A 27355-nucleotide genomic window follows, 5' to 3' on the forward strand; every position below is an offset into this window, starting at 1 on the left:
ATGACATAGGTTCCAGAAAGTCTGAGGTTGGATGGATTTTAGGGCCAATTTGTTTATAGCTAACAGATACTGCCTCAGGCAGAAGACTTTCAAGTTTTCTTTAGAAAAAACCCTTGTATAATGAAAGGGGAGTGGCCAGTTCTCTCAGCTTAGCTATTCTCTGGTCTGGTTTGAATGTAGCAGTGTGAGTGTATATGGAGAAAAGCTGCTGCATCCTCTCTCTCTCTCTCTCTCTCTGACTTCATTCCTGTAAGAACTTATGTTTCATTTTACCCTTTGTGCCAAGGGGTTTTTAATGGGGATTGTTGCAAGTATTTTGGAGCAGCATCATTAAGTTGGGATAGTCTGTTGGGTTTTTGGATAGGATGCGTTAGTTAGTATTCTGTTTTCTGTTTCTTTGTTTCATTCAGCAATCTTGTAAATAAATTCTGTTTAGTTTAAAACTAAGTAGTCTGACCAGCTTAGTCTTTCCTGCAATATCCACTGTACACTTGCTTAAAACCAAATAGCAAAGTTAGGGTGTGGACTATCTTCTTGAAATGTTTTGAAGAGTCTGGCCTGGTCCATAACAATTATCATACCGCCACTCAAGGTGGTCAGGGTCAGAATCATAGGCAGTGAGGAGCCAACTACAAGGCACCTCATTTACTCGGTACTTTCCACCCCCTCGTGAGCTGTTTTCTCCTGGACTCTTGAGAGAAAAGGAGGGATAAGTGAGAGATGTAAGTGGGTGGCAAAGCTGATAGGGCTGGTGTAATTGGGGAAAAAGTGACGAGATGTGAATAGACAGTGAAGTGAATAGAGTAAGTGAAAAGACAGCGCAGATATTATACAGGATTCATAGTGTGGGGGGATTTGATGGACGAGATTGAGTAAAGAAAGCTGTTGTAGCCAAAAGTGAGTGGTAAAGCATGAGCCTTGGTTGAAAGCGTATCCAGTAGCAACAATGGAATGAGATAGGGAGAAAATTATGGCACTTTCCTGAGTAGAACAAAGGAGGTCATGGACCTTCTTCCTACACTGCCAGACATTCCTCCAATAGGCTGAGACCAAACTGACGCAGGTAGCAAGCTCAAACCAGAATGGTAGGGTATATTGGCCTCCTCTGCCACAAGAGGACCTCCAGGTCCATGAGGACTCCCAGGTCCTTGTCCACAAAGTGGAGCACCAATCTCCCCTTGTCTGCCATTTTCATGGCAAATATCATAAACCATGCAAGATGGCTCAGAACTGATGAGTACACAAAAAACCTTTAAGGATGGCACCAGCACTAGGGCTCCCAGAGTACTCTGGCCTTAGTGAGTATCTTCTGTTATAGGCAGTGAGAAAACTGAGCTAGCATTGAACAAGAGGAATGCCATAGAGGCATGTTAAATAGTTAATGACCAAGCATTAATAAATTTGCTACGCCTCACAACGAGAAACCTTCTTTGAAACTAAACAAAATGGACAGCCAAAATATCATAAGATTTAAAAAACATAAGCATACATTGTGCCATTCTGATCAAGGTCTTTCAGTGTTTTATTGGTTTTTTTGGCCCTCTGACCAAAAATCAAAGATTTGTTTGAAAATAAACATAAATCAAAAGTTATTGTCAGTTACTTCTCCACACCTCCTTCTGTCTTACTGATCTAACGGATTAGAATCACTGATTTCAGTTGGCATAATGGGCTTAGTCTCTTTCACCACAATCATTGGTTCTTTTGAGTTTTGGGGCTCAGCAGGTGCCTCGGTTGGGTGATCAGTTGTAGGATCAACTGTTGATTCAAACATTCTTAGCTTCTGAAGCTGCAATTCTGAAGAATTTGTTCCATTTCTGAACACTTCCTGAAAACACAAAGGTGCTCTTTAAGTTTAATATACATTCTGAGAACAAGGTGGAAGACTTTTTAGGAGTTCAATACTGATGCTTAATAGATTGCAACTTTGTATGAAGAAAAATTGCTTATTCTGAGGAGTATCCATGAAACGTAATGTGCAATTACTAACACAACAAGAATTGGATTTCCTGAGACGTTGCTCACAATAAAGCATATGATGCATTATCTCATAACAATAAATACAATATACAATCTAATATATAATCCATTACACTGCCACAGTGGATAATGCCAAAAAATATGTTGCTAAAATCTGACATCTCTATGTCAATCGAAAGTTAATTGGTGTTGGTGAGATTAGCTTAAAAACTACAAAATGCTTATATATTTACAGTTCAAGGTCAACGAAGACTAGTTTTAATGATGAACACTGCTCATAAAATACAGAGGTATAATCTATGTCAGGTATGTGATTTATGGATCAGCAAATAGTTTTCTCCATTATAGTGCAATTACCTCATATACTTAAACATCTTAACTCATGATATTTTACAGCTGACACAACTTGAAATAACTCCACAGAGGCCTGTATCTCGTCATTAAGTCACCTTTTATTTACAAATTTTTATTGACACTCTTCCAGCTTCCCTCAGAGTCAGCTCTGAGTGAGTAAGATGTCTGACAATCCTGGGCTTATCTGTCAACCGCGCTCCCTGAATGAACCAGATAATACCCTGGAGAATTCATATTCTATGATGTTCACCTGACCTCATTACGCTACTCACCATAGACTGCAATAACAAAGTAAATATTACCTTTTAAGGTCTAAAGTAAAAGTTAGATAGCAGTTAACCTTAGAGTCATTTATGGCCCAGAAGGAAGCTTTAGATACATAGGCACTAGGAATGGAATATGCTATTTAGCTCTTTGTGCCTGTTGCATCATTCAATATGATCATAGATGATCAAAATCTATTTAAATTAGCTTTGAATCATTTAAAATAACCAGCCTCCATTGATTCCAGGCAAACAGAATTCCACAAAATAATGGAGAAAAAATATTGTGTCAATTCCATCATAAAAGGAAGATGTCCTTTTCTTAAATTGCATTCCCTACAGCTAGTCTCCCACACAAGAGGAACATTTTCATGCACAAGTTTGAACAAGACTTCTTCTTTACGCAGAACCTCCAACCAACACTATACTCCAGGTACATTGATGACATTTTCTTCCTCTGGACCCATGGCGAGGAGTCACTGATAAAACTACACAGTGATCGCAACAAGTTTCATCCCACCATCAAACTCATCAAAGACTATTCTCTACTATCTCTCTCATTCTTGGACACATGCATCTCCATCAAGGATGGGCACCTCAGCACCTCACTCTGCCACAAACTTACGGATAAAATCACAATGCTACACTTTTCCAGCTTCCACCCAAAACATATTAAAACAGCCATCCCCTATGGACAAGCCCTACCCATACACAGAATCTGTTCAGATGAGGAGGAATGTGGCGGGCACCTGGAAGTACTCAGGGATGCCCTCATAAGAATGGGGTACGATGTGCAACTTATCGACCACAGTTCCGACGTGTCACAGCAAGGAATCGTAATGACCTCCTTTGGAGACAGACATGTACTGCATCCAACAGGACACCCTTTGTTGTCCAGTACTTCCCAGGAACCAGAAAACTACACGATGTTCTTCGCAGCTTGCAACACATCATCAATGAGGATGAGCACCTCGCAAAGACTTTCACCACACCTCCACTGCTCGCCTTTAAACAACCACCAAATCTCAAACAGATCATCGTTCGTAGCAAACTGCCCGGCTTTTAGGATAACTCCATACAACCTTGTCACAGTGGACACTGCAAGACGTGTCAGAATGTGGACATGGATACCACCATTACACGTGAGGACACCTCCCACCATGTACATGGTAGGTACTCATGAGACTCAGACAACATTGTCTATCTCATACACTGCAGGTAAGGATGCCCTGAGGCATGATACATTGGTGAAACCGAGCAGAGGCTACAGCAAAAGATGAATGGGCACCGCACAACATTCAACAGACAGGAGTGTTCCCTCCCAGTTGCAGAACACTTCGGCGGTCCGGGGCAATCGACCTCGGACCTTCGGGTGACCATCCTCCAAGGCGGACTTCAGGATAGGCAGCAGCAAAAAGTGGCTGAGCAGAGGCTGATAGCTAAGTTTGGTACCCATAGGGATTGCCTCAGTTGGGACCTTGGATTCAGGTGACCCCATTGCACTAACACACACACACACACACACACACATTTAGACCCCTTTACACTCTCTCACACACATATACACTCTCTTGCACAGACACTCACAACAGCTCCCCCACACACACACAGGCACACATACACATATAGGTTTGTGGGGTGAATTTGTACTTGCAGAATTACATTGTACTTTGCACAAAAACTGCATGATTTAATGTAAGATTCTGTTAATTCATTTTTTAAATTAGAATCAGTCTAAACATTATAGCACAGACAGCAGCACAGAGGGGACTAACACTTTCAATACATTATTTGGGCTGACACCAATTGTTAAAGTTCACTTGAGAATGTAATTTTATTTAAAGTTTTGCGATTTACATATGAAAAAAGTGAAACTAACATGGTCATTCTAACAGGTGAGAGACTTAACAAACAATCAAGGTATTTTTCAAATGTATAATTTCAGTTACATCACACTGTAAACTTTTGCTATAAATTCTGTGTCTTACAATCATGTACTCCACAACCACCTGATGAAGGAGCAGCGCTCCGAAAGCTAGTGCTTCCAATTAAACCTGTTGGACTATAACCTGGTGTTGTGTGATTTTTAACTTTGTACACTCCAGTCCAACACTGGCATCTCCAAATCATAACATTCCCCTTGGTATCCATCATATGTGGACAATAAATGGTGCTGAACATTGTGTAATCACCAGTGAACATCCCCACTTCTAACCTTATGATATATGGAAGGCCATTGATAAAGCAGCTGAAGAAGGTTGAGCTGGGAATACTACCCTAAGGAACCCCTGCAGTAATAGGCTTGGAGAGAAATAATTAACCTTCAACATGACACCATTGTTCTTTGTGTCAGGTATGACTTCAACCAATGAGGAGTATCCTGCTAATTCGCAATGATTCCAGTTCTGCTAGGGTTTCTTGATGCTGTGCTTGGTCAGTCAAAGGACAGTCACATTCAACCATTTTGTCAATGTTTGAAAGAAGGTTGTAATGAATTAGGAGCTGAGTATTAACGACGAGCATCAGTGTACAAGTTATTCATTTGCAAATACCTGTAGTGCTTTGAAGCACTGTCAAAGAGCCCTTCACACAAAAATTAAAAGGGATAGATTATATACTTGTTTCCTTTCATCTGAATATGTTCACTGTTTCAGTACAGTTGTTCCTTCCGAATGCATGGTAAAAACATTCTTTAAAGTTAGGATAAACATTAAAGAAAGTTGTAGGTCTTTCATTTTTACAGTATACGTTACCACTTCAGGACAGTTCAAGTACTCTTATATCAAAAAGGATTGATGAGGGCAGAACGGTGGACATGACCTACATAGACTTCAGAACAGTGTTTAACAAGGTTCCTCATAGTAGATTGGTTAACAGGGTGAGATCACATAGAATAGAGGGGAAACTATCCACTTGGATACTGAACAGGCTAGAAGGTGGAAGACAAAGGGTGGTGTTGGAGGGTTGCTTTTCAGACTGGAGGCTGTGACTAGCGGTGTGTCAAAAGGATCAATGCTAGGTTCACTGTTTTTTGTAATTTATATAAATGATTTGGATGTCAATGTAGGAGGTATGGTTAATAAGCTTGCAAATAATACCAAAATTGAAGGTATAGTGGACAGCATAGAAGGTTACTTTAGAGTACAATTGGATCTTGATAAGATGGGCCAATGGGTCAAGAAGTTTAATTTAGATAAATGTGAGGTGCTACATTTTGGAAAGACAACTCAGGGCAGGACTTCTCCAATTAATGGTAAAGTCCTGGGAAGTGTTGTTGAACAAAGAACCTTGGAGTGCAGGTGTATAGTTCCTTTGTAAGTGTAGTCACAGGTGGATAGATAGGGAAGAAGGCATTTGGTACACTTGCCTTTATTGGTCAGTGCATTGAGTATAGGAGTTGGAAGGTCATGTGGCAGCTGTACAGGACATTGGTTAGGCCACTATTGGAATTCTGCATGCAATTCTGGTCTCTGCACTATAGAAAGGATGTTGTGAAACTTGAAAGGGTTCAGAGAAGGTTTACAAGGATGTTGCCAGGATTGGACGGTTTAAGCTTCAGAGAAAAGCTGAATACGCTGGGGCTATTTTTCCTGGAGCATCAGAGGCAGAGGGATGACCTTTTCAAGGTTTATAAGCTCATGGAAAGAGTGAGTAGATAAGGTCTTTCCCCCAGTATAGGGGAGTCCAGAACTAGAGGGTATAAGTTTAAGGTGAGAGGGGAAAGATTTAAAAGAGACCTAAGGGGCAAAGTTTTCACACAGAAGGTGGTGATTTATGGAATGCACTGCCAGAGGAAGTGGTAGAAGCTGGCATAATTACAACACATAAAGGGCACCTGGATGGTTATAAGATTAGGAAGGGTTTAGAGGGATATGAGCAATTGCTGGCAAAGGGGACTAGATTTATTTCGGATATCTGGTCACCATGAACAAGTTGGACTGAAGGGTCTGTTTCCTTGCTGTATATCCCTATGACTATGATATGGTGCCTTTCATGCTGCAAAACCTCACACGGCACATGACAGAACCTTATCAAATTCTAACTGAAATGAAGCCATACAAGGTAATGTTAGGACAAATGACCAAAATAATTGTTTAAAAGATACATTTTAAGGAGTATCTTAAAGGGGAAAAGTAATATATAAAGGCTTGGTTTGAGGGAGGGAATGCAGGAGCTTAGGTCCTTTACGGATGATGTCACGGCTGCTAATGGCAGTGATTAAAACTGGGATATTTCAAGAGACTAGAATTGAAGGAGTGGAGATATCTCAGATACTGTAGGGCTGGATAAGGTTAGTAGACATAGGGATGGTGGATTCCAGAGAGGGATTTAAACACAAGTATGAGAATTTTAAAAACAATGTGAGAAGTAACAATAGGATGTTTGAATTATCGAGCAGGTAGATATGAAACATTTCAGAAATTACACTTTTACTATTTAAGTACAGCTCCCACATTATGCAGCCTCTAGATGTTCATTTGCAGCACCTGGGATCGTCTTGGTACATAAAAAGGTGGTACCTTGCAAGTTGCGAGGGGGTGCAAACCCCACTTTGGTTATGTGTTGAATGGTTCATTCCACTCAACCTGAAAAATTCAAGTTCTTCATACTTCAAAAGTAGGGGGAATATTTTTAAGGTGAGAGTAGAAACATTTAAAAAGGATATGAGGGCAACCTTTTTACACAGAGGGTGGCTAGCGTGTCTAGAATGAACTGCTAGAGGAATTAGTGGATGCAGGTACAGTTATAACATTTCAAAGACATTTGGATAAGTTCGTGAGTCATAGAGTCATAGAGATGTACAGCATGGAAACAGACCCTTCGGTCCAACCCGTCCATGCAGACCAGATATCCCAACCCGATCTAGTCCCACCTGCCAGCACCCAGCCCATATCCCTCCAAACCCTTCCTAATCATATACCCAGCCAAATGCCTTTTAAATGTTGCAATTTTACCAGCCTCCACCACTTCCTCTAGCAACTCATTCCATACACGTACCACCCTCTGCATGAAAAAGTTGCCCCTTAGGTCCATTTTATATCTTTGCCCTCTCACCCTAAACCTATGCCCTCTAGTTCTGGACTCCCCCAACCCAAGGAAAAGACTTTGTCTATTTATCCTATCCATGCCCCTCATAATTTTGTAAACCTCTATAAGGTCACCCCTCAGCCTCCGACGCTCCAGGGAAAACAGCCCCAGCCTGTTCAGCCTCTCCCCATAGCTCAAATCCTCCAACCCTGGCAACATTCTTGTAAATCTTTTCTGAACCCTTTCAAGTTTCACAACATCCTTCCGATAGGAAGGAAACCAGAATTGCACGCAATATTCCAACAGTGACCTAACCAATGTCCTAGACAGCTGCAACATGACCTCCCAACTCCTGTACTCAATACTCTGACCAATAAAGGAAATCATACCAAATGCCTTCTTCACTATCCTATCTACCTGCGACTCCACTTTCAAGGAGATATGAACCTGCACTCCAAGGTCTCTTTGTTCAGCAACACTCCCTAGGACCTGACCCTTAAGTGTAGAAGTCCTGCTAAGATTTGCTTTCCCAAAATGCAGCACCTCGCATTTATCTGAATTAAACTCCATGTGCCACTTCTCAGCCCATTGGCCCATCTGGCCATGATTCTGTTGTAATCTGAGGTAACCCTCTTCACTATCCACTACACCTTCAATTTTGGTGTCATCTGCAAACTTACTAACTGTACCTCTTATGCTCGCATCCAAATCGTTGATGTAAATGACAAAAAGTAGAGGACCCAGCACCGATCCTTGTGGCACTCCACTGCTCACAGGCCTCCAGTCTGAAAAACTACCCTCCACCACCACCTTCTACCTTTGAGCCAGTTCTGAATCCAAATGGCTAGTTCTCCCTTTATTCCGTGAGATCTAACCTTGCTAACCAGTCTCCCACAGTGAACCTTGTTGAACGCCTTACTGAAGTCCATATAGATCACATCTACCGCTCTGCCCTCATCAATCCTCTTTGTTACTTCTTCAAAAAACTCAATCAAGTTTGTGAGACATGATTTCCCACACACTAAGCCGTGTTGACGATTCCTAATCAGTCCTTGCCTTTCCAAATACATGTATATCCTGTCCCTCAGGATTCCCTCCAACAACTTGCCCACCACTGACGTCAGGCTCACTGGTCTATAGTTCCCTGGCCTGTCCTTACCACCCTTCTTGAACAGTGCACCACGTTAGCCAACTTCCAGTCTTCCGGCACCTCACCTGTGACTATCGATGATACAAGTATCTTAGCAGGAGGCCCAGCAATCACTTCTCTAGCTTCCCACAGAGTTCTAGGGTAACCTGATCAGGTCCTGGGGATTTATCCACCTTTATGCGTTTCAAGACATCCAGCACTTCCTCCTCTGTAAAATGGACATTTTGCAATGTGTCACCATCTATTTCCTTACAGTCTATATCTTCCATATCCTTTTCCATAGTAAATACTGGTGCAAAATACTCGTTTAGTATCGCCCCCATTTTCTGCGGCTCCACACAAAGGCTGCCTTGCTGATCTTTGAGGGGCCCTATTCCCTCCCTAGTTATCCTTTTGTCCTTAATGTATTTGTAAAAACCCTTTGGATTCTCCTTAACTCTATTTGCCAAAGCTACTTCATGTCCCCTTTTTGCCCTCCTGATTTCCCTCTTAAGTATACTCCTACTGCCTTTATACTCTTCTAAGGATTCACTCAATCTATCCTGACTATACCTTACATATACTTCCTTCTTTTTCTTAACCAAACCCGCAATTTCTTTAGTCATCCAGCATTCCCTATACCTACCAGCCTTTCCTTTCACCCTAACTGGAACATACTTTCTCTGTATTCTTGTTGTCTCCTGTCTGAAGGCTTCCCATTTTCCAACCGTCTCTTTACCTGCGAACATCTGCCCCAATCAGAATTTGAAAGTTCTTGCCTAATACCATCAAAATTGGCCTTTCTCCAATTTAGAACTTCAACTTTTAGATCTGGTCTATCCTTTTCCATCATTATTTTAAATCTAATAGAATTATGGTCGCTGGTCCCAAAGTGTTCCCCCACTGACACCTCAGTCACCTGCCCTGCCTTATTTCACAAGAGTGGATCAAGTTTTGCACCTCCTCTAGTAGGTACATCCACATACTGAATCAGAAAATTTTCTTGTACACACTTAACAAATTCCTCTCCATCTAAACCCTTAACATTATGGCAGTCCCAGTCTATGTTCAAAAAGTTAAAATCCCCTACCATAACCACCCTAAACTCCCACATCTGACAAGAAGCGCATATCACTCTACTAAAGGCCATTTTTGCTCCTTCAAAATCTACAGACCCAGAAAATAACACTGTCTTATTTCTCGACAAAACACTGCCCCAGGTTAAATTAATAGTTATGGCTTATATTTTAAGTTTAATCAAGAGACATATGTCAAAAAACATATAAGCAAGAAATAACCCACTCTACTCACTACTGCAGACTTTCTGTTGGTCACACTTAAAAACAATACACTTGTCTGCTTCTGTGCTGTGAACTTCACCCAAACAGTTCCTCCAAGATTAGTTGTGAATTTCACTGTTTGTTAATTTTCCCAAACGCACGTCGATGTCCAGCGATACATGAATTCAAACAGCAAAGGTAGTAACTGTGCAGGTTCACTGCTATGTCAGTTTCTTTTTCTCTCTCTCCTGCACTGACCTCACCATGTGCTTCCTTTGTCTGTTCTTCTCCCTCTTAAAACTGCTGTTGTTTTGACTTTTTTTTTCCAAAATTCAAAAACAATGCAACAGCATATAAAACAGTAATTGCTGCTCCTGGAATTTGAGGAAATCACCTCCCACACCTAAAATACCTCAATAAAGGAGCAGCTGTTACAGCCAGAAAGTTTTCCCGTCCTCCATCTTGGATTACCCAGAATCCCTTAATAGGAAAGATTTGGAGGAAAATGGGCTAAACACAGGCAGGTGGGACTAAATTAGTTTGGGAACATAGTCAGCATAGATTGCTTAGACTGAAGGGTCTGCTTCAGATGCTATAAATAACTGAAATATTTGTGATTTTTCTAAATGTTAAAAAAATTGACATGCTAGCTACAGATATATTATTTCTTGAAAACCAAGAGAACACAATCTTAATATTAGAGCAAAGCCATTCAGGACTGACATCAGGAAGCACTTTGCACATAAACAGTAGACATTTGCATATTATCCCTGAAAAATTGTGATTGCTGGGTCATTAAAGCTTTAAGGATTAGGGTGATCGATTTTTGTTGAGAACATCAAGGGATATAAAGAAATGATGAGAAAATAAAGTGGAGATGTTTTTTCAACCATGCTAATTCAATGCCCTGAGGGAGTGAATAATCTATTCATGTTCTTATTCAATTAACTAATTACTAATAAGTTGACAGCTATACTTAAAGAATATCTTTTATCAAAATTCAGCTATTCCTTTCTCAGGGTACATTATGATTTTGGATACTTTTAGAAAATATTCCTTAGGCTTAAGATGAATATTAAATGATGAGTAAAGTCCAGTTGCAGAGATAACAGCAGCTACAAGAGATAAAAGGATTACCTGCATGCTGATTGAACCTTAAATAAAAGCTGTTTACTTTGCTATTACACACAACGTTGAGTATTGCAACCCGTAATCCAACACCAGTAGTGATTACGTTTGGAAGGTAATTTCCACAGGATTATGAGGATTCAATTACGTTTTAAAAGCATGAAAATTGTTACTCCCAAATTGCTGCAATTGTGCCAGCAAGCAACCCAAATAAGAACTAACTCGTATGTATCCACATGGATTGCCATAAAGCTCTTGAAGTGTTAAAATCCTGGTCTTGCAAACATTTAACTGACCTCATTAGAAACATCAACCACAAGATTATCATCACACTTATCTTCATCACGGTCCTCCACCTGTTCAATTATATTAAATACTTTTAAGGGCTGACTTAGTTTTGCTCCACCAATAGTGCAATATGTGACCAGTACAGTGGCATTAGGATAATAATCTATTGGGCATTAGTTACAGAAGTATGGAGTGGTATATATTTGCACTGCACTGCATTCACTGTTGTCACTCATTCAATGAAAATTTCAGCATCAATATATCTTATTGGGGTTCAGGGTGGCCTTAAAGATGTACTGTATCTTTAAAAAATGGTTGAGGATAAAACAGCTCGATTCAGCAAACAAGCTACACAGGTTTTGCAGTGAATGTAGCTCTCAAGAAAAGAATCTCAGAGCAACACAATTGGAAGTCGTAGAACAAACGAATGCAGTTTCATTTATTCTGAATCTTGCAGCAGACGAGGAAAAAGTTCTTAAGTCTACACAAGGTTGCAAAAAAAGTGTGAAAATTTTGAATTTTAACCTAACAGTTTCTCCTTTGAAACTTCTCCATTGCTCTTCACTACAAATTTGGAACATCGCCACAGGGAGAAAATTAAGCAAACTTTTTAAAGGTATATTCTCATTTTCTTCCAAACCTAAGTCAGCCCTTAAAAGTATTTAATATAATTGAACAGGTGGAGGACAGTGATGAAGACAGGAGTGATGATAATCTTATGGTTGATTTTTTTTTTGTAAATATATTTATTAGCAATTATTTTTAACTTTACAAACATATAAAATTATTGAAAAAAAAATCACAAATATCAGTATAATAAAAAGAAAAAAACACAAATTACAATACAACTACTATCTACTAACTACTAACCTACTCTATAATACAAAGCAAACCTTAACACTGTGCAAAGCAACACCAAAAAAAGAGCAAAAAAAACCCAAAAAAATAGATAAAAAATACAGAACAGCTATGCTCGGCGCAAGGCTTCCAAACAAAGGAATGGGAATATTGCATACATACCCGTATTAACTCGAGAGACCCCCTCCAGGGCCCAGGGCTTGACAAATTTAATCATCCTGGTTAAACAAACGCCCTAGTTAAGATAACTGATAAATCTATATCCAAATAACTCAAGTAGGGCTGCCATGTCTTATAAAAATTATCTGTTGTGGGGTGCACCATGTTTGTGAAAAAGTCCAAGGGAATGTGCTCCATAATTAATTTCTACCATCCCAGCAAGCCCGACAGGTTCTCAGACACCCAATTCATCAGAATATTCTTCCATGCACAGTGTGCAAGAATATTAAATAGTTTCTTCCCATGTCCGTCTAAAGATGGTAAATTCGGTAGACCTAAGAGGAGAGATATCAGGTCTACTTTGACGTGGTTGATGTTTCTAACGAGGTCAGTTAAATGTTTGCAAGACTAGGGTTTTAACATTTTAAGAGCTTTATGGCAATCCATTTTGCTTTCATTTTTGATGCTTTTGGATAAATATGAAAATGCTGTTATGTTCTGGAGTTGCACTTTATTCAACTTGGGTATTCATAAAATGACAGCAAATTAGACCAACTATGAGCAATGAAGAAAATCTACCAATAAGACCAATCGCAAATCAATTAAAATATTTTCCCTGATTTAGTTTGACTACATTTTTCCCTTTCAATCTCCAAGTATTTATATAAATGATTTGGATGTAAATATAGGAATTATAGTTAGTTAGTTTGCAGATGACACCAAAATTGGAGGTGTAGTGGACAGTGAAGAAGGTTACCTCAGAGTACCTCAGTGTCTTGATCAGGTGGTCCAATGCCCTGAGGAGTGGCAGATTAAGTTTAATTTAGATAAATGTGAGGTGCTGCATTTTGGAAAAGTACATCAGAGCAGGAGTTATACACTTAATGGCAAGGGCCTAGGGAGTGTGCCTGAACAAAGATATCTTGGAGTGCAGGTTCATAGTTACTTGAAAGTAGAGTTGCAGGGAGATAGGATAGTGAAGAAGGCGTTTAGTATGCTTTCTTTTATTGGTCAGAGCATTGATATAGAAGTTGGGAGGTCATGTGACTGTACAGGATGTTGGTTATGCCACTTTTGGGATATTGCGTGCAATTCTGTTCTCCTTCCTATCAGAAGGATGTTGTGAAACTTGAAAGAGTTCAGAAAAGATTTACAAGGATTGTTGCCTGGGTTGGAGGATTTGAGCTATAGGGAAAGGCTGAATAGGCTGGGGCTGTTTTCCCTGGAGTGCTGGGGGTTAAGGGGTGAACTTATAGAGGTTTATAAAATCATGAGGGGCATGGAGAGGATAAATAGACAAAGACTTTTCCCTGGGGTGGGAGAGTCCAGAACTAGAGGACATAGGTTTAGGGTGAGCGGGGAAATATATAAAAGGGACCTAAGGAGCAACTTTTCATGCAGAGGATGGTGCATGCATGGAATGAGCTGACAGAGGAAGTGGTGGAGGCTAGTACAATTGCAGCATGTAAAAGGCATCTGGATGGGCATATGAATTAGGAAGGGTTTAGAGGAATATGGGCCAAGTGCTGGCAAATGGGACTAGAATAGATTAGGATATCTGGTCAGCATGGACGAGTTCGACTGAAGGGTCTGTTTCCATGCTGTACATCTCTATAACTCTATGACTCTAAAGCACGAACTAGGAGGACAGCAATTGTGATTGTTTATTTAGTATGAAGTACCCTGCAATAAGCTGATGATGACATCTCAGTAACCCAATTGATAGCCCACATTGGAAATAGATGCCTACATGTGGTTTAAAATAAATTGTATAATATTGGGATCTGACTCCATTTCTGGAAAATCTGAAGATTGGAAGTATTTGCTGAGCATTTGAACAAATTGTTCTAATTAATCTGGATGGAGCAAAAGGTTTCACAGAACCCAAAGGATCCAATTGTTCTCAAGATATGCAAGAACAATAAAGAGAAATCTGAATGTAGAAGTATTGGAATCTCATTCTAAAGCTGGCAAGATTCTGAATTTAATTCTTCTAAATTGTTTGCTCCTGAATATAGTGGACAGGTGGCTTCAGGACTAGCCAAGTTACTGTTAAATGGGATGTGGGTCTGATCCTATTTGTACTTACTACTAGAACCACAGCAATGTGGTTGACTCTTAATTGCCCTCTGGCTAATCAAGGATGGGCAATAAATGCTAACTTAGACAGAGCTGCCCACATCCCTAAAAGAAGAAAAAGGCTACTGAGCAATGATCAGGAGTACAATATCGAGCAATGAACCATTCAAACTGAGAACTGCAAAGTCCAACTTAGAGTCCCAACCAACATCATTATGAAATCAGTTAGATGAATCCAAACTGGGATGAAACTTAGGCTTCTCCAGGTCCACATGGTTCTGACCACTCTCAGCAGCTGAGCTGCTTGACAAAAGTCTTCTAAGGTAAAAACATAAATACAATGTGTTTTGTTACGAATAGGTTGGTGCTTACCAGAACATCAATTGCATACAATGTCCAGTCTTGAGTCACATTGCATGTTAATCTGTGGTATAATAGCTCTCCAAAGATATCAAAGTTTTGCTTGGTTAAACAGACAGCAGAGCCCTAAACAAAATAGATATGTCAGATCAAAGTACAATGCTAATGATAAACTGGTGATAAAGTAAACTGTCTCTGACCAAAGTCAAATTCACTTTGAAATAGCATCCCATGATATCTGACTCAAAAATGCAACACACTATTGTAAAATCCACATAATAAACTACTTACTGCTGTTGCTGGGATCTTTGGTCCACATATGTCTGGCTCTGTGTCATTATTGTTTAAACAGGTGGTTTCAATAAGTGTAAAATTCAAAGTGATTTCCTCTCCCACAGAAGTCTGTGAAAACAAGAGTGCAGGAGTGAAAAGTCTTAAACTAATTATTGAAATATCATTCACTGTCATTTAATGTGATCATGTGATTGTTTTCTAATTATTACATCCAAAGATAAGTACCTTACATGAGGGTTGCTTCTTGCTATTTGGACTATTTCTTGTTACATTATGATGTCAGATAAGCTTGGAAATAATTAGAAGAGGCTTATTGATTTTAATATATATTATTTGAAATCAGCTATCTACACAGTTTTGAATTCTATTGTATAAATAACATTGATATCCCTTCCCCTCTGGCTCTGAGTAAATCCACTGCATATTGTAGTGCTGAGTCATAGAAACTTTGAAGATTCAGACTGTAAATTCTTGCTCTCTGTATTGAGGTAATAAAACTTAGCTGGGTAGCAGTAGGTAAAGCACAAATTGCTATAATTCATATTCTTAACTGAAATATATATAAACATATGGATCTCTGTTGGATCAGATGAAGCTCTGACCAGTTAAAGCGCAGGCAATGTTTCACATGTTTGAAGAGCATGCCAATCCACAGTGACATGGTTTATGAATGAATAATGGCAAGAATGACCGCAGCAGACCATTACCCACTTAATGCTTTCTAAAATCTGTGATAAATTTACTTAGATATTAAATTATTTACTTCCTTTTTCTTGTAATAGGTTCTCAGCTTTGACAATTTTCTGGTTTTCTCAATGTATATTGCTGTGTCAAATATTGTGATATTTGATGAAATCTACTGGCTGAAGCCATATTATAAGGTCTTATATGGCACTGTTCATTAAGTTACCTATCTGCTGCTTACTAATAGCAGAAACTATATATTAAATGCTATATACATTACAATAGTTAATGTATTTACATTTTTGCATAATTCCTAATAGACTTAGAAAGACTACACTTTTTGAGGATACTGCTAACCATTAGTGTTTAAAAATACTAAAGACAGAAAATACTTTGTACTATGGATAACCTCATTTAAAGTTGGAAGTGAAAACTATTAATTCTATACACTCTGTCATTCAGATTTTCTGTACTTGTGAATCTGTATTTTAAAAAAAGTAGACTCCATTCTAAGTGTCTCTATATCTGAATATATCTTATTATTAAAATAACAATGTAATGATCTTGTTGGGAATTGCACTGTTTATTTTGAACCTATATAGTCAGTGCTGGGTTCAACGAGCTATAAGTAAATCAATGATGAAGGCAAGGTCAAATACATAGTCACATGCTTTACCTCATGTTCTGCTGAAAGAACTCGAGCCAAAGCAAATTTGTAAAGCTGCCCACTGTTGTCATTGAATTTAGAAATGGCATACTCTACAGATCTGTGTACTCTTGGGTCATTCATCCTCAAAGGCAGGAGGCAACCGACACATGAAACCCCATCAACATCTAGAAAAAACATTGTTTATTAGAGGATCTTCAATCATGTTTTTTAAAATGTAATCATTGTTACACCTTTAATGGAGCAAAATTATTCAGAATTCAATCTTGCTGTTGCCCCTAAACTCATACAAGAGTGTCAAATGTTGGCAGATTTACTATATTCATTGTCTGAGCACCTTCTTTCTAAAGAAAGATAAAAATAGTGAATGAATGGATAAGTGCACTTTATTTCTCCTCTGAAGTATAAGAATAAACCATTATGTAAGAATGTTTTGTACTCAAGATTTTCTATTCAATTGGATGCATGTTTACAGTATATACTATTGTGTTATAATAGAACATTTCTCACGAAATTGCTCATGGTAAATTAGGGATATGTAACAGTAACAACAAGATATGTACATTAAATAATATACATGTATCATGTACTGCATGTTTTTGCTGTGATGAAAACTTTGTGAAAGGTACAAAGAGACTACTTTGAAGAAAGTTAACCTTTGCTCCAAGAGTTTAATGTATGGATCTTAAATATGATTGCATCAGAGTAGTAGTCAACCCTTCTGCCTACAAATAATCATCTGTGGCTAAAATGCTCTAAACAGCCACACCTTGAGTTCAAATGGTGGTTAATTATTGTTGCCAAAGGAAATTTGGAAGAAAAATACTGCACTAACCCACACAGACCACACACAAAGAATACCCTCAGTTACAATAAAGACCATCTGGTATTCTATCAGAGTTGTACACATGATGCGCCTAACAAACTATAGTCTGACAATGTACACAATGAGACAAAAGGTAGACCATGTAGGTTATGGCAAGAAATCTAAGAGAATTATGAAATGTCAGCAAGACCTTTCTTGACATTGGGAGCAAGAAGCTGCATTTTCCAACATAGTTCCAACTGTTGAGACAAGCTCCTTGCTAGTGAATGGCAAGGCCACTTTGCACAGATGGACTAAACTGCTTAGGGCTGCTTACTTGCTCTCTTAGTGCTTACTCATTTTGTGCCGAAACAATTGCTCACAGATCCGTGACTTGCCTTGTCTTTTTGTGCTTTGCCCCCTCATTCAGAGCTTAAAGGTTCACAACACTTGCCACTTAGCATGGATGCAAAGCCAGGCAGCTTGTCACGCTCACCAACAGGCAACAATGAGGACATATCATTGTTATCACCAATCTCACACAAGTTGGCATAGGCCAGCAGCTTTTGCAACAAACATAATGCACATGCTTCAAGCAAATGGCTATGTCTCAAAGTCTAAGAATAGTCCTCCCTGAAGCCCAGGGAGGCACCAGTCAGTATGAGAATCCTGGCACAGTAAGACAAGATCAGTTTCCAATACCAGTCCCAGGGGCTTAGGCCTGGTCAGGTGTCTGAATGGAATAGTTACAGTCAGAGTGTAGTTCGGGAAATGAGCCAAAGTCACTCTGTGGGTCCACTGCAACCCGTCTGGGGAATCACAGAAACACAGTTGACAACTGTGCAGATATCAGTCTGGGGCCTGGACACTCATCACTCAGGGCTGTATGGCTAGGTTGCATAAGGAAGTAAAGCCCTGTCAGTTCAGAGGGTATGGAACTAGGCTGCTCTCCACTTGCATATCACCATTCAACCTTTGATTTGAAAATGGGACTTTTTGATCTGGACACTGGGAATTTTCTTACTGTCAATCTTAAACAATTCTCCCAACCTTCTCTCCAATGCCCATTTCATTCAAGCTTGCATCCTATCTGTCTAATCTATTTATTTATAAATGCATATTACCTTCATCCTTAATCAGCTGAAACAGCTGACATTTGGGTAATCCTCTGATCTGGCCTTTAGTTTCACCAGCTAGAAACAGAACCTCTGCATAGCAGTGTCCGAGAACCTTAGGTTATTAGAAACACAGGGTTATATAGGTATTACAGCATGATAAAAGGTTGTTCAATCAGACTGACACTCCACGGACAAACAGTGAACATTTCTGCTGGCAAAAAAATCACGTTGTCAAAATAGAACATCACCTTTCTCAAGAGAACAGATTTTATTTTCTTAAAGCTCTATAGAAAATTGACCAGCTCTATTCTTGACAGGGATGCTTCTAAAGAACTGTCTAAAAACATGTGACGATTGCATTGCCCTGCACAAATACCTGTACCATTGGAATGGGTGTAACCACCTATTTTGAGAAGCAGATCATCTGTGAAATTGCAATAGGGCAACTTTGTGCAGCATTTGGTCATACAGCTTCAACAGGCAGTTTTGGAGAAGCTCTCATGTAGTCTATCCTCCTAGGTATAACACGAACTGGTTCCTAACTACATGCTGAATTTTTCCAGTGCCAGACTTGATCTGTTGTGCTTTTCCAGTGCCACCTTACTGTCCTCTTGAACTGTCCTACCTGTTCATCTTTCTTCTCACTTACCGCCTCCCCTCCCACCTATCACTATCACCCCACACCTGTATCTACCTATTGCCTTCCCAGCTATCTTCACTCCACCCCCACCCCTACCCTCTTTTTTTTTATCTCTCAGCCCCCTTTCCCCTATCACCTCCCCAATTCCTGATGAATGGCTTATGCCCAAAACTCCTGCTCCTCGGATGCTGCTTGACCAACTGAGCTTTTCTGGCACCACACTTTTCGACTTGGGTTCCTCAGATAGGGTTGTTAGTACTAGGTTCAAGGATGCAAAGTAAATTAAAATAATTGACACTATGGATCACAAAAACCTCTGCCATCAAAAAAAATCTAGTAATAATTGTCACTTTGGTGCCTGAGAAATTCTCCCTCTTCACTACTCCTCTATAGCTCATGCATCCAACGTTATTGGGTTTATGGTCACCAGGGGTCTGATTGTGCTCTTTCACTGGCCGTTACCCATGGGTTGAAGTACCAGTGTGTGTAGTAACAGCTTGCGGAGACACAGGCCCTACTCTCTAATCTATGCCTTTGAGCCTATAACTTTCTGAACTCCTCCTCCTCTGCTCATTTGAAAGATGACTGTAAAATGGCTGATCTTTCACCTTGGAGAGCTACCTTGCTTCAAATGTCACTGCAACACTGCCAGTTTTCACTGGTCAGAGTTCTGGTTGCCCATGATTCCTGTTCACCATTCACTTAATCCCAAAAGATATGTTAAATGATGTTAAGGAGAATACAAATGCCTTCTTTACAATCTTAATTGGCCTCCTTAAATGTTCAGATGGGTTTGCTGCACCTCTGTCTTCTCACTGGACATTTAATACTACTGTTGGTTTCCATGGTTGAGATTCTAACTCATGCACTTTCTTTGGCCTTGCTTGCCACAAATCTTACTTTGACAGGTGTCACTGAAATCCACTCCTTGTGTCCTCATACACAGATTAGGGAAACAAATTTTCTTGGGTGGGCATGAATTTCTAAATTGACACAACAATATCAATTTTGAAACATGCTCTTGTTTAATTCAACAAATCATTTCAAGATAACTTCCAGACAGAGGTTTTTTGTATCTTTTAATCCAGAATTAACCCACAAATTGGATGGTGAGGGCATCAAAGGCAGAAGGAACAAATAAATAAGATTGCCTTAAAATTATTTTAATGAAATTTTATTGAATGCAGGGAACAATTTAGATTGGTTAAGAAAATACTGAGGTTAAAATGAAGCAGAATAGAATAGAGTGAATTAGTAAGATGATTGAAAGTATACACTCATTTTGCAGGGATCTGTGAAGAAGTGAGAAATTAGGTCATGAGCCAGTCAAGTTGGGGTTCTGGGATGGCCGGTTTTGGGGCAGAGAGTGTTGGCTGAGGCAAGAGGCACCTTACACTTGGATGTCCAGCCACATTCCTGTCAGTCACGGAATGTACCACTGCTCATATGAGGTATACCTATGTGCCAAAGGATCATGTCGAGGTCGAGGCAGTCTTCATGTTCTGGATCAATTAATATTCAAACATAAGATTTTGTTTTGTTTTGTTTTATTTTGGCTCCCATCCACATCTTTGTGGGGGCAGGGTTAATGCTTATTGGATGAAAGCAGCCTCAGCCAGACTTCAGGTCCCTACATCTTCAATATGCACTTGGTGGTGAAGGTACCTCTCATTGTCAGGAATCTCCCTTTTGATCCCACAGAGTTTGTCAAAGTTAAGATTTGAGGTTCTTCACGAACATGCTATTATATAACTGCTAAATCCCACATCATTATTCAGTGCCGATTTTTATATCTCTTTGTGTTGATTTCATATTTTAATAACAAATCTAATCCCAATCCTTCGGCAACTTCATTATCAAAATACAGGCCATTTTTCAGTCTGAGTTAAAAGATTAAAGTGATGACTTGTCTGAGAAAACCTTGACTGACTGGTCCAGGATTAACAGCATGAATGCAGCTTACTTCCACTGTGTCACCAAGAATGTTCACTTCCTTAGCCTTCAATGCCAATCAGGTTTGGAACAGCAAATTCTTAATTCTCTGATGCTTACAGTAATATTTAAAGAAACATTCAGCATTGATATGCCTACTGGTGACATCCATAATGTTAGTTACCCTATCCTAGTTTATTTCAATTGGCATAGTTTGTTTCTTAATATTTATTCTCAACTGTTTTGAATATAATTTTCCATAAATCTTCAAGAGCACTGCTGATTACACATTAGTTACACATGAACTTACTGCTTCATCTGTGGCTTTAAGTGGACAATTAGACCAAAGTTCATTTACGTCCTCTTGACATTCAGTCTCCTGAATTTGAAAATGTACCCAGTACTTCTTTCCTATTACCACCTGAAAAAGCAAATCAGAGTCACCAGTTGTTTTTATGAAGTCAGAAATCTGCAATTGGATTTGTGGACACTGCCAGAAGGTAGTGCAAAGATACAAAATAACTGCAGATGCTGGAATCCAAAGTAGACAGGCAGGTGGCTGCAAGAACACAGCAAGTCAGGCAGCATCAGGAGGTGGAGAAACCACTGTTTCAGGTGTAACCCTTCTTCAGGACTCAGGGTGGATGTAAAGGGAGCTGCAGAAAAAGGGGGTGGTGGGGGCAGGGTGTTGATTCACTAAGTGCACGTCTGAGGGAAGCAAACAACTTCTTCAAAGTGGGCATCCTTTGAAGAGACTTCACAGTGGAACAAACTTGGTTAGATATGCTGCTTGCATGTTTTCATTTGTTATAATTAGTGCATTAAAAATCCCAGTGATGGGTGCATCACAAAAAATATTGCCTTTAGTATTAGCACATTGTTTCAACATGAGTAATGCAAGACTCAATTGCTTTAATTCTTTGCTGGATAGTATGCATACAGGCAAATGAAATACTGCCTGTATTTCTAACTGGAAACTCTAGACACCTATCACCCCCATGCACTTGCACTGATTTACACTGTCTCCCAGTTCCCCTAATGCCTCCAATTTAAAATTCTCATCCAAATTGTTATGTACTGGTGGCCTCACCTCACTCTATCTCTCTCATCATCTCCAACTCCAATACCGTCCAAGAGCCATGCCACTAACTCCAGTCACCTGTGCACACCTAATCCTTGTGTTGCAACTTTGACAACCATGTCATCAGCCTTCTATGATCTAGCCTTTAGAATTTCATGCTTAAACCTCAGTTTTTCCCCTTTCTCACCTCCTTTAAGACTTTTTAAATGTCAATTTTTATCTGATCATGTTTCTATAAAGTATCTTTGTATATTTGTCTCTGCTAACAGCTCCATATAAATTCACGTTCTGTTTGGTAACGAACTCTGCATTTTCTAGCAGGAGTGACTGTATAATATTAAAAACTCCCGAGTTGATTTTTCCATCCATTGCATTGATAGCACTCATAGTTACTGCCCAATGAGAATAACTGTTGATGTCTGCTGTTTCCACAAATCCGGACGACACAAGTTTTCTGTTCAACAACAGTAGCTTTATTATCGGACAGCCAGCGAGAGATTCAAAGCGTCACTAACGTACCCAAGTATCTAATTGTAGCGGCTCTTCTTCACGAATCTCTGCCTAACACCCAGAGACAGTATTTTTTATAAGAATTGAACAAAGACTTATCAGTCACATGGATGATTGACATCACATAATTTAAAGTAGGCAATTATGATTTTACAAAACGTAATGAATGTCGGTGTCCTGAAATAATGTGTGAATGGACCATAGAAACCGATTATCATACCTTCCATGATTATGTGTTAATGGAGGAGAATTAAGGCAGAAAGGTTTTTGCCTGCTACAAATGGGGAACTTACAGACCTATGCTAATACGAAGGAGAGGTAACTGGAGGATTCACATACCTATGCTAATATGGAGGTGAGGTAACTGGGAAATTCACATACCTATGCTAATATGGAGGGTAAGTGAGACAATGGGAGAGGGAGGCAGCTAGCTGGGTTGGGGCCAGGACTATTAGCCCTGTCTGGAAAGGACAAAGATCTTGTCTAGGCTTACTTGCGTGGAATGGGGAAATCCACATGTGTGTATTTAAAGAGTGCAGACTTTCAGTTGCTGTTGCAGTAAATTAGGGATGGTTAGGGATCTTTAACCCTAAAGTTCCCAATATGCCCTGGAAGAGAAGCAAAGCATGGAATTGACACCCCTGTGACATTTTAACTTCCTCCCAACTATATGACTTGAACTAACCTGGTCCACCTGGTCTGTGAGAATTACTTAGATATCACTTCTCTCAACACAACTGTCAAGGATAGGTTAATTTCCTGTCTTCCTCCTTTTCTGAATTTCTCTCTGTCTCCGACCATCAAATCCACTTGAGAAAATCTCAAATCAATTCAGCTTCCTTATTTTCCTATCTGAAAATTTCTGGATTTATATATTTTAAATTGGTGTCAGTAAACAGAGGACTGAGTTCCTGATTTTACCTATTTCAAATTAACCAAAACACCTAAGCAAAGTCAATGCGGTCCTTGTCTTTACACATACGTGCACTATCATGATGACCTCATCAAGATTCAACTGCAACTTTAACTTGACAGCTTGAGCAGCAAACCGAATTAAGTTTCCCAGTGAACTTAATGAGAAAAAGTAACAGGACCAGAATGCACCCAAAGAGATCTAGCTTTTTAAAATTCTTTTGTAATACCAGAAGGAGTAGGGTCACAATAAGGAAATCTTAGATCTTCCCTTCTACGAACTCTGCCAAAGCAAAATCTTTTCCCCAGTCACAAGACTTACCTGATCTTGATGGCTGCCATCCAGGCCCCATAATCTTCCACTGTTTCACAGTAGATGGTTGGAATGAGAAGTCAACCAAGGATTTAATGCATCCTGGGTCTCATTTCTGGAACAACAAGTGAGCTTCCAGTTCAAACTACAGTTCACCCATTCAAACTGGCACAGGGTGAAAATTAAGCCCAGAATCTTGAATATTTAAGAATAGCCAGTAAGCAAATCACCAATTTGAAAACTTCTCCAGATATTTTTAAAGTACTTACCACCTGGAAAAACATAATCTCACAGTTTTTAGATCCCTTCTTAAGAAAGTCATACTAGAGAAACTCCATATTTATATTATATTTTTATTTGAGATTACATCTGTTGTTATTTTATCCAAATATTGAACATGTGATGACACATCTCCAGGGCAAGTGGGACTTGAACTAAGAGGTAGGACACTATCACTGCACCACAAGAGCCCTAAGAATCAGCTCTCCCTTACACAATACTGGACTGGAGGTTTAGCATCAGTACTGCTGCTCAAACCGCACAACAGGACTTAAACCAATAACCCTGTGAATCAGGGGCACAGGTGCTACCAAGTGAGCCATAACTACAGACTACTGAGTATATCCATATACTGATGTGTTCAAGTGGACAGGGTCAGATTGCACAAAGATTTAACTGACAAAATAATGCACTATACAAGTTTTTTCTCTTAATATTTATTTCTCACACTCTTTCAAGTTGAGAGGTCAGCCAAGAATTTGAATCTCATATCTGTTACTTAAACAGATGTGGAAGCATTGTCAGCTAACACACAATTTCTCATAGAAAAAATTCAAGTTTGCATTCTGTAGTTTTTGAAAGATTACCCAAAGTGTAAAAAATTAAAACTGTAAATCTAAATCCTATAATTGCATAGGAGATCAAGATAGTGTACAACATTTGTATGTGTACTTTATTGATTATCTCAAAGGATTTGATTTATGGGGTGCTGAAGTCTCTGTTCTGGTGAAAATGTCAGAAGTGAGCCCAATCCCACTCCAGTGGCCTGCCCTGTGGTCACCTAAAGCCTTGAGCACTGTTAATTACTTTAAGGGGGATATCCCCACCATTTCCCATCTGCAGAAGAGGGTCTGCCTCAAAATAAATGCCAGTTAACTCTCTGATTGCAGCAGTACTACTAAGAGCAGGGTGAGAGGAGCAAGTATAATGCTGAGGAACCTCCAGTTGCCATCCAACAACTCACAAGATGCAAGTTTCTAAGCTGGACACTTAGCATGTGCCTCTCCTGCCACTACTTAAATCCCAGTGATGGTAGGATGAGATCCTTGTGACTATTAATTGGGCCTTATATGGTCCATGGATGAGCAGGGCCAACCGATGTTTCACCTGTTGCTGATAAAATTGCACTGAAAGTCAATATTACTGAATGAGCTATCATAGGATCCTGTACATTTAATGGGAACCACTGCCAGCAAACTCACCAATGGGAAGCTGTGATATCCAATGCATGGAATTTTACTGCATAGAAAGGACCTTTTTGTCCACAGTACCTGCACTGACATTTTGAAAGAGTTATGAAGTCCCACATCCTTGTTTTTCATTTTCAATAAGTGTGTACATTGTTCCTTCTCAAATACATTGACATGCTGGTTATTTTATACCGGATCACTGTACCTCTTTTATTGCAAATATAATCTTGCCATGTGTGAAGGTCCTCTTGCTTTTCCTTTCATCATTGAAGACTTTCACTGCTAATTCCACAGATGCTTTCACTAAGGGGTCATCAAGGCTTGCAGATACCGGGCAACCTTCACAAGTAACAGCAACAGTCTCTACTGGCAAAACAAGCAATACAATTGATTATCAAGAGAACAAATTAAGTTGCATGAACAGTCCAAAATTAAAGACAACTCCAAACAAAACCTCATTACTAATAAAATATATCATATCTAAATTATAATCAGGATATGTGAGCTCAGGAAAATTCTACCAACACACTTTTCCACATTGAAATTTTATGATTTTGCCTGGCAGTTTTGCAGTGTTGGTTTTGCAGTGCATTTTGTGAGCTGCAAAGGAGCTGGAGAGGATTGCAGTCATGGAGGTGGAGGTTGCTTCTCCACCATAGCAGCTCAATTCCCATCTTTTAAATAGTCCCTAATTCATCTCAATCACCCTCAGCCAGTGCAACCCCAACCCTCCTTATGTACACATTGTCTCAGATTGTCCATGTCACGTCCACCTCCTCACATATCTCTAATACAACCATATAACTCCCATAGTCAAAATTAAACATCTAATTATCTAATAAAACTCTGACTTCAAATTCTCTGTCATTGATACTGGAAAGAAAGAAAAGACACCTATGCAAAGAAAAATCTTTTAAATGCTTGTTGGTTTGGTAAACAAAGAAGAAACTGTTTCAAGGGCATATTCTGTTATAAATTCTCAGAAGTGTCAGTCATTGTTTGTTCAATAGACGAGATGTTGGGATGATACCAAATAAAGCTTTTGAAATCCAGCAAAAAATTCATAATGGCTATAGCTGTCATTACAAAAGCTTCCAATTACAGTACATTATTTGAAACTGACAGATAGAATGGTGGCTCATTTCTATTTCAAAGAAAAGTGCCTGTCAATCAATGGAAAGAAGCTGATGCAATGGGTCTTTTTTTCTCAACATCCAAAATCCAGATGTTTAATTGCCAGAGTATCAGCTGATTTAAATCACAAAATGAAATACATGAAATACAAAGTGGTTGACATGGCATATTGTTTTACAATTTTACATTGAAGGAAGTGTCATAATAAAGTAAAAGTACAATAATGCATGACAATACTTCCATGATGGCAGTCAAAATTAGTGCCAGATCCAGATGATGTATCACAGCATTAAAACACAACTACATTACAACACATTAACAATGACATTTGAAGGTGTCAAAACAGGTCATGGTTACCTTTCAGCATTTTGTCAATTCTCTGGCAGCCCAAGGAAGTGTAGTATTCGATGGTTTTTAAAAAATTATATGCAGGAAGAAATGTATTTTCCTGTTGTCCTCACACTGGACACCTAATTCAGGATAAGTGGTGATGTACACCCAGACAAGCTTTGGCAACTGCAGTTGCATCTCACCAGCAAAGCAATGGTACATCTGTCACAAAGCCATGCTGCTCAAAGCATATAGCCAGCATGGCTGACATTTCCTCGCATATAGAATCCCACTCACTCAACTTAACTGCTGTTAAATCACCATGCCACGGAGTTTACTTGTCCTTAGCAAAGGTCTCTCCAAGATGGTGCCAGAGTGTGGCGACTCTTTGCAAACTGTCCCGTGCAGATTATCTCTTCACATCTTTTATAAGCATCCTATTCTTTTATTACTTAATATATTTATGTGTATGATTTGTCTGGATAGTATGCAAAACAATACTTTTCACTGTATTTCAGTACATGTGACAATAGTAGATCAAATTTTTAAAAATTTTAAAC

At 39.3% G+C, this 27355-nt stretch overlaps 1 protein-coding gene across 2 annotated transcripts in view; it reads right to left on the reverse strand.

The window, feature by feature from the left end:
- Nucleotides 1–1504: 1504 nt before the first annotated feature.
- Nucleotides 1505–27355, reverse strand: part of LOC122561748 (kininogen-2-like) — a 47713-nt gene continuing 21862 nt past the window's right edge. Inside the window, exons 4-10 of one of the 2 annotated variants that reach the window (XM_043713851.2) lie at nucleotides 25537–25694; nucleotides 21357–21467; nucleotides 18481–18586; nucleotides 16561–16718; nucleotides 15198–15308; nucleotides 14919–15032; nucleotides 1505–1828 (exon numbers count right to left, since the gene is read on the reverse strand). In XM_043713851.2, coding sequence (XP_043569786.2) covers nucleotides 1625–1828; nucleotides 14919–15032; nucleotides 15198–15308; nucleotides 16561–16718; nucleotides 18481–18586; nucleotides 21357–21467; nucleotides 25537–25694 — 962 coding nt within the window. In that variant the 3' untranslated portion in view covers nucleotides 1505–1624. Of the gene's footprint in view, nucleotides 1829–14918; nucleotides 15033–15197; nucleotides 15309–16560; nucleotides 16719–18480; nucleotides 18587–21356; nucleotides 21468–25536; nucleotides 25698–27355 lie in introns of both variants that reach the window. The other variant, XM_043713850.2, reaches the window with a different exon arrangement.

The sequence above is a fragment of the Chiloscyllium plagiosum genome, unplaced genomic scaffold, assembly GCF_037043375.1.
Source record: "Chiloscyllium plagiosum isolate Xiang-an unplaced genomic scaffold, Cpla_swu_hap1 HiC_scaffold_23, whole genome shotgun sequence".
Lineage (NCBI taxonomy): Eukaryota > Metazoa > Chordata > Chondrichthyes > Orectolobiformes > Hemiscylliidae > Chiloscyllium > Chiloscyllium plagiosum.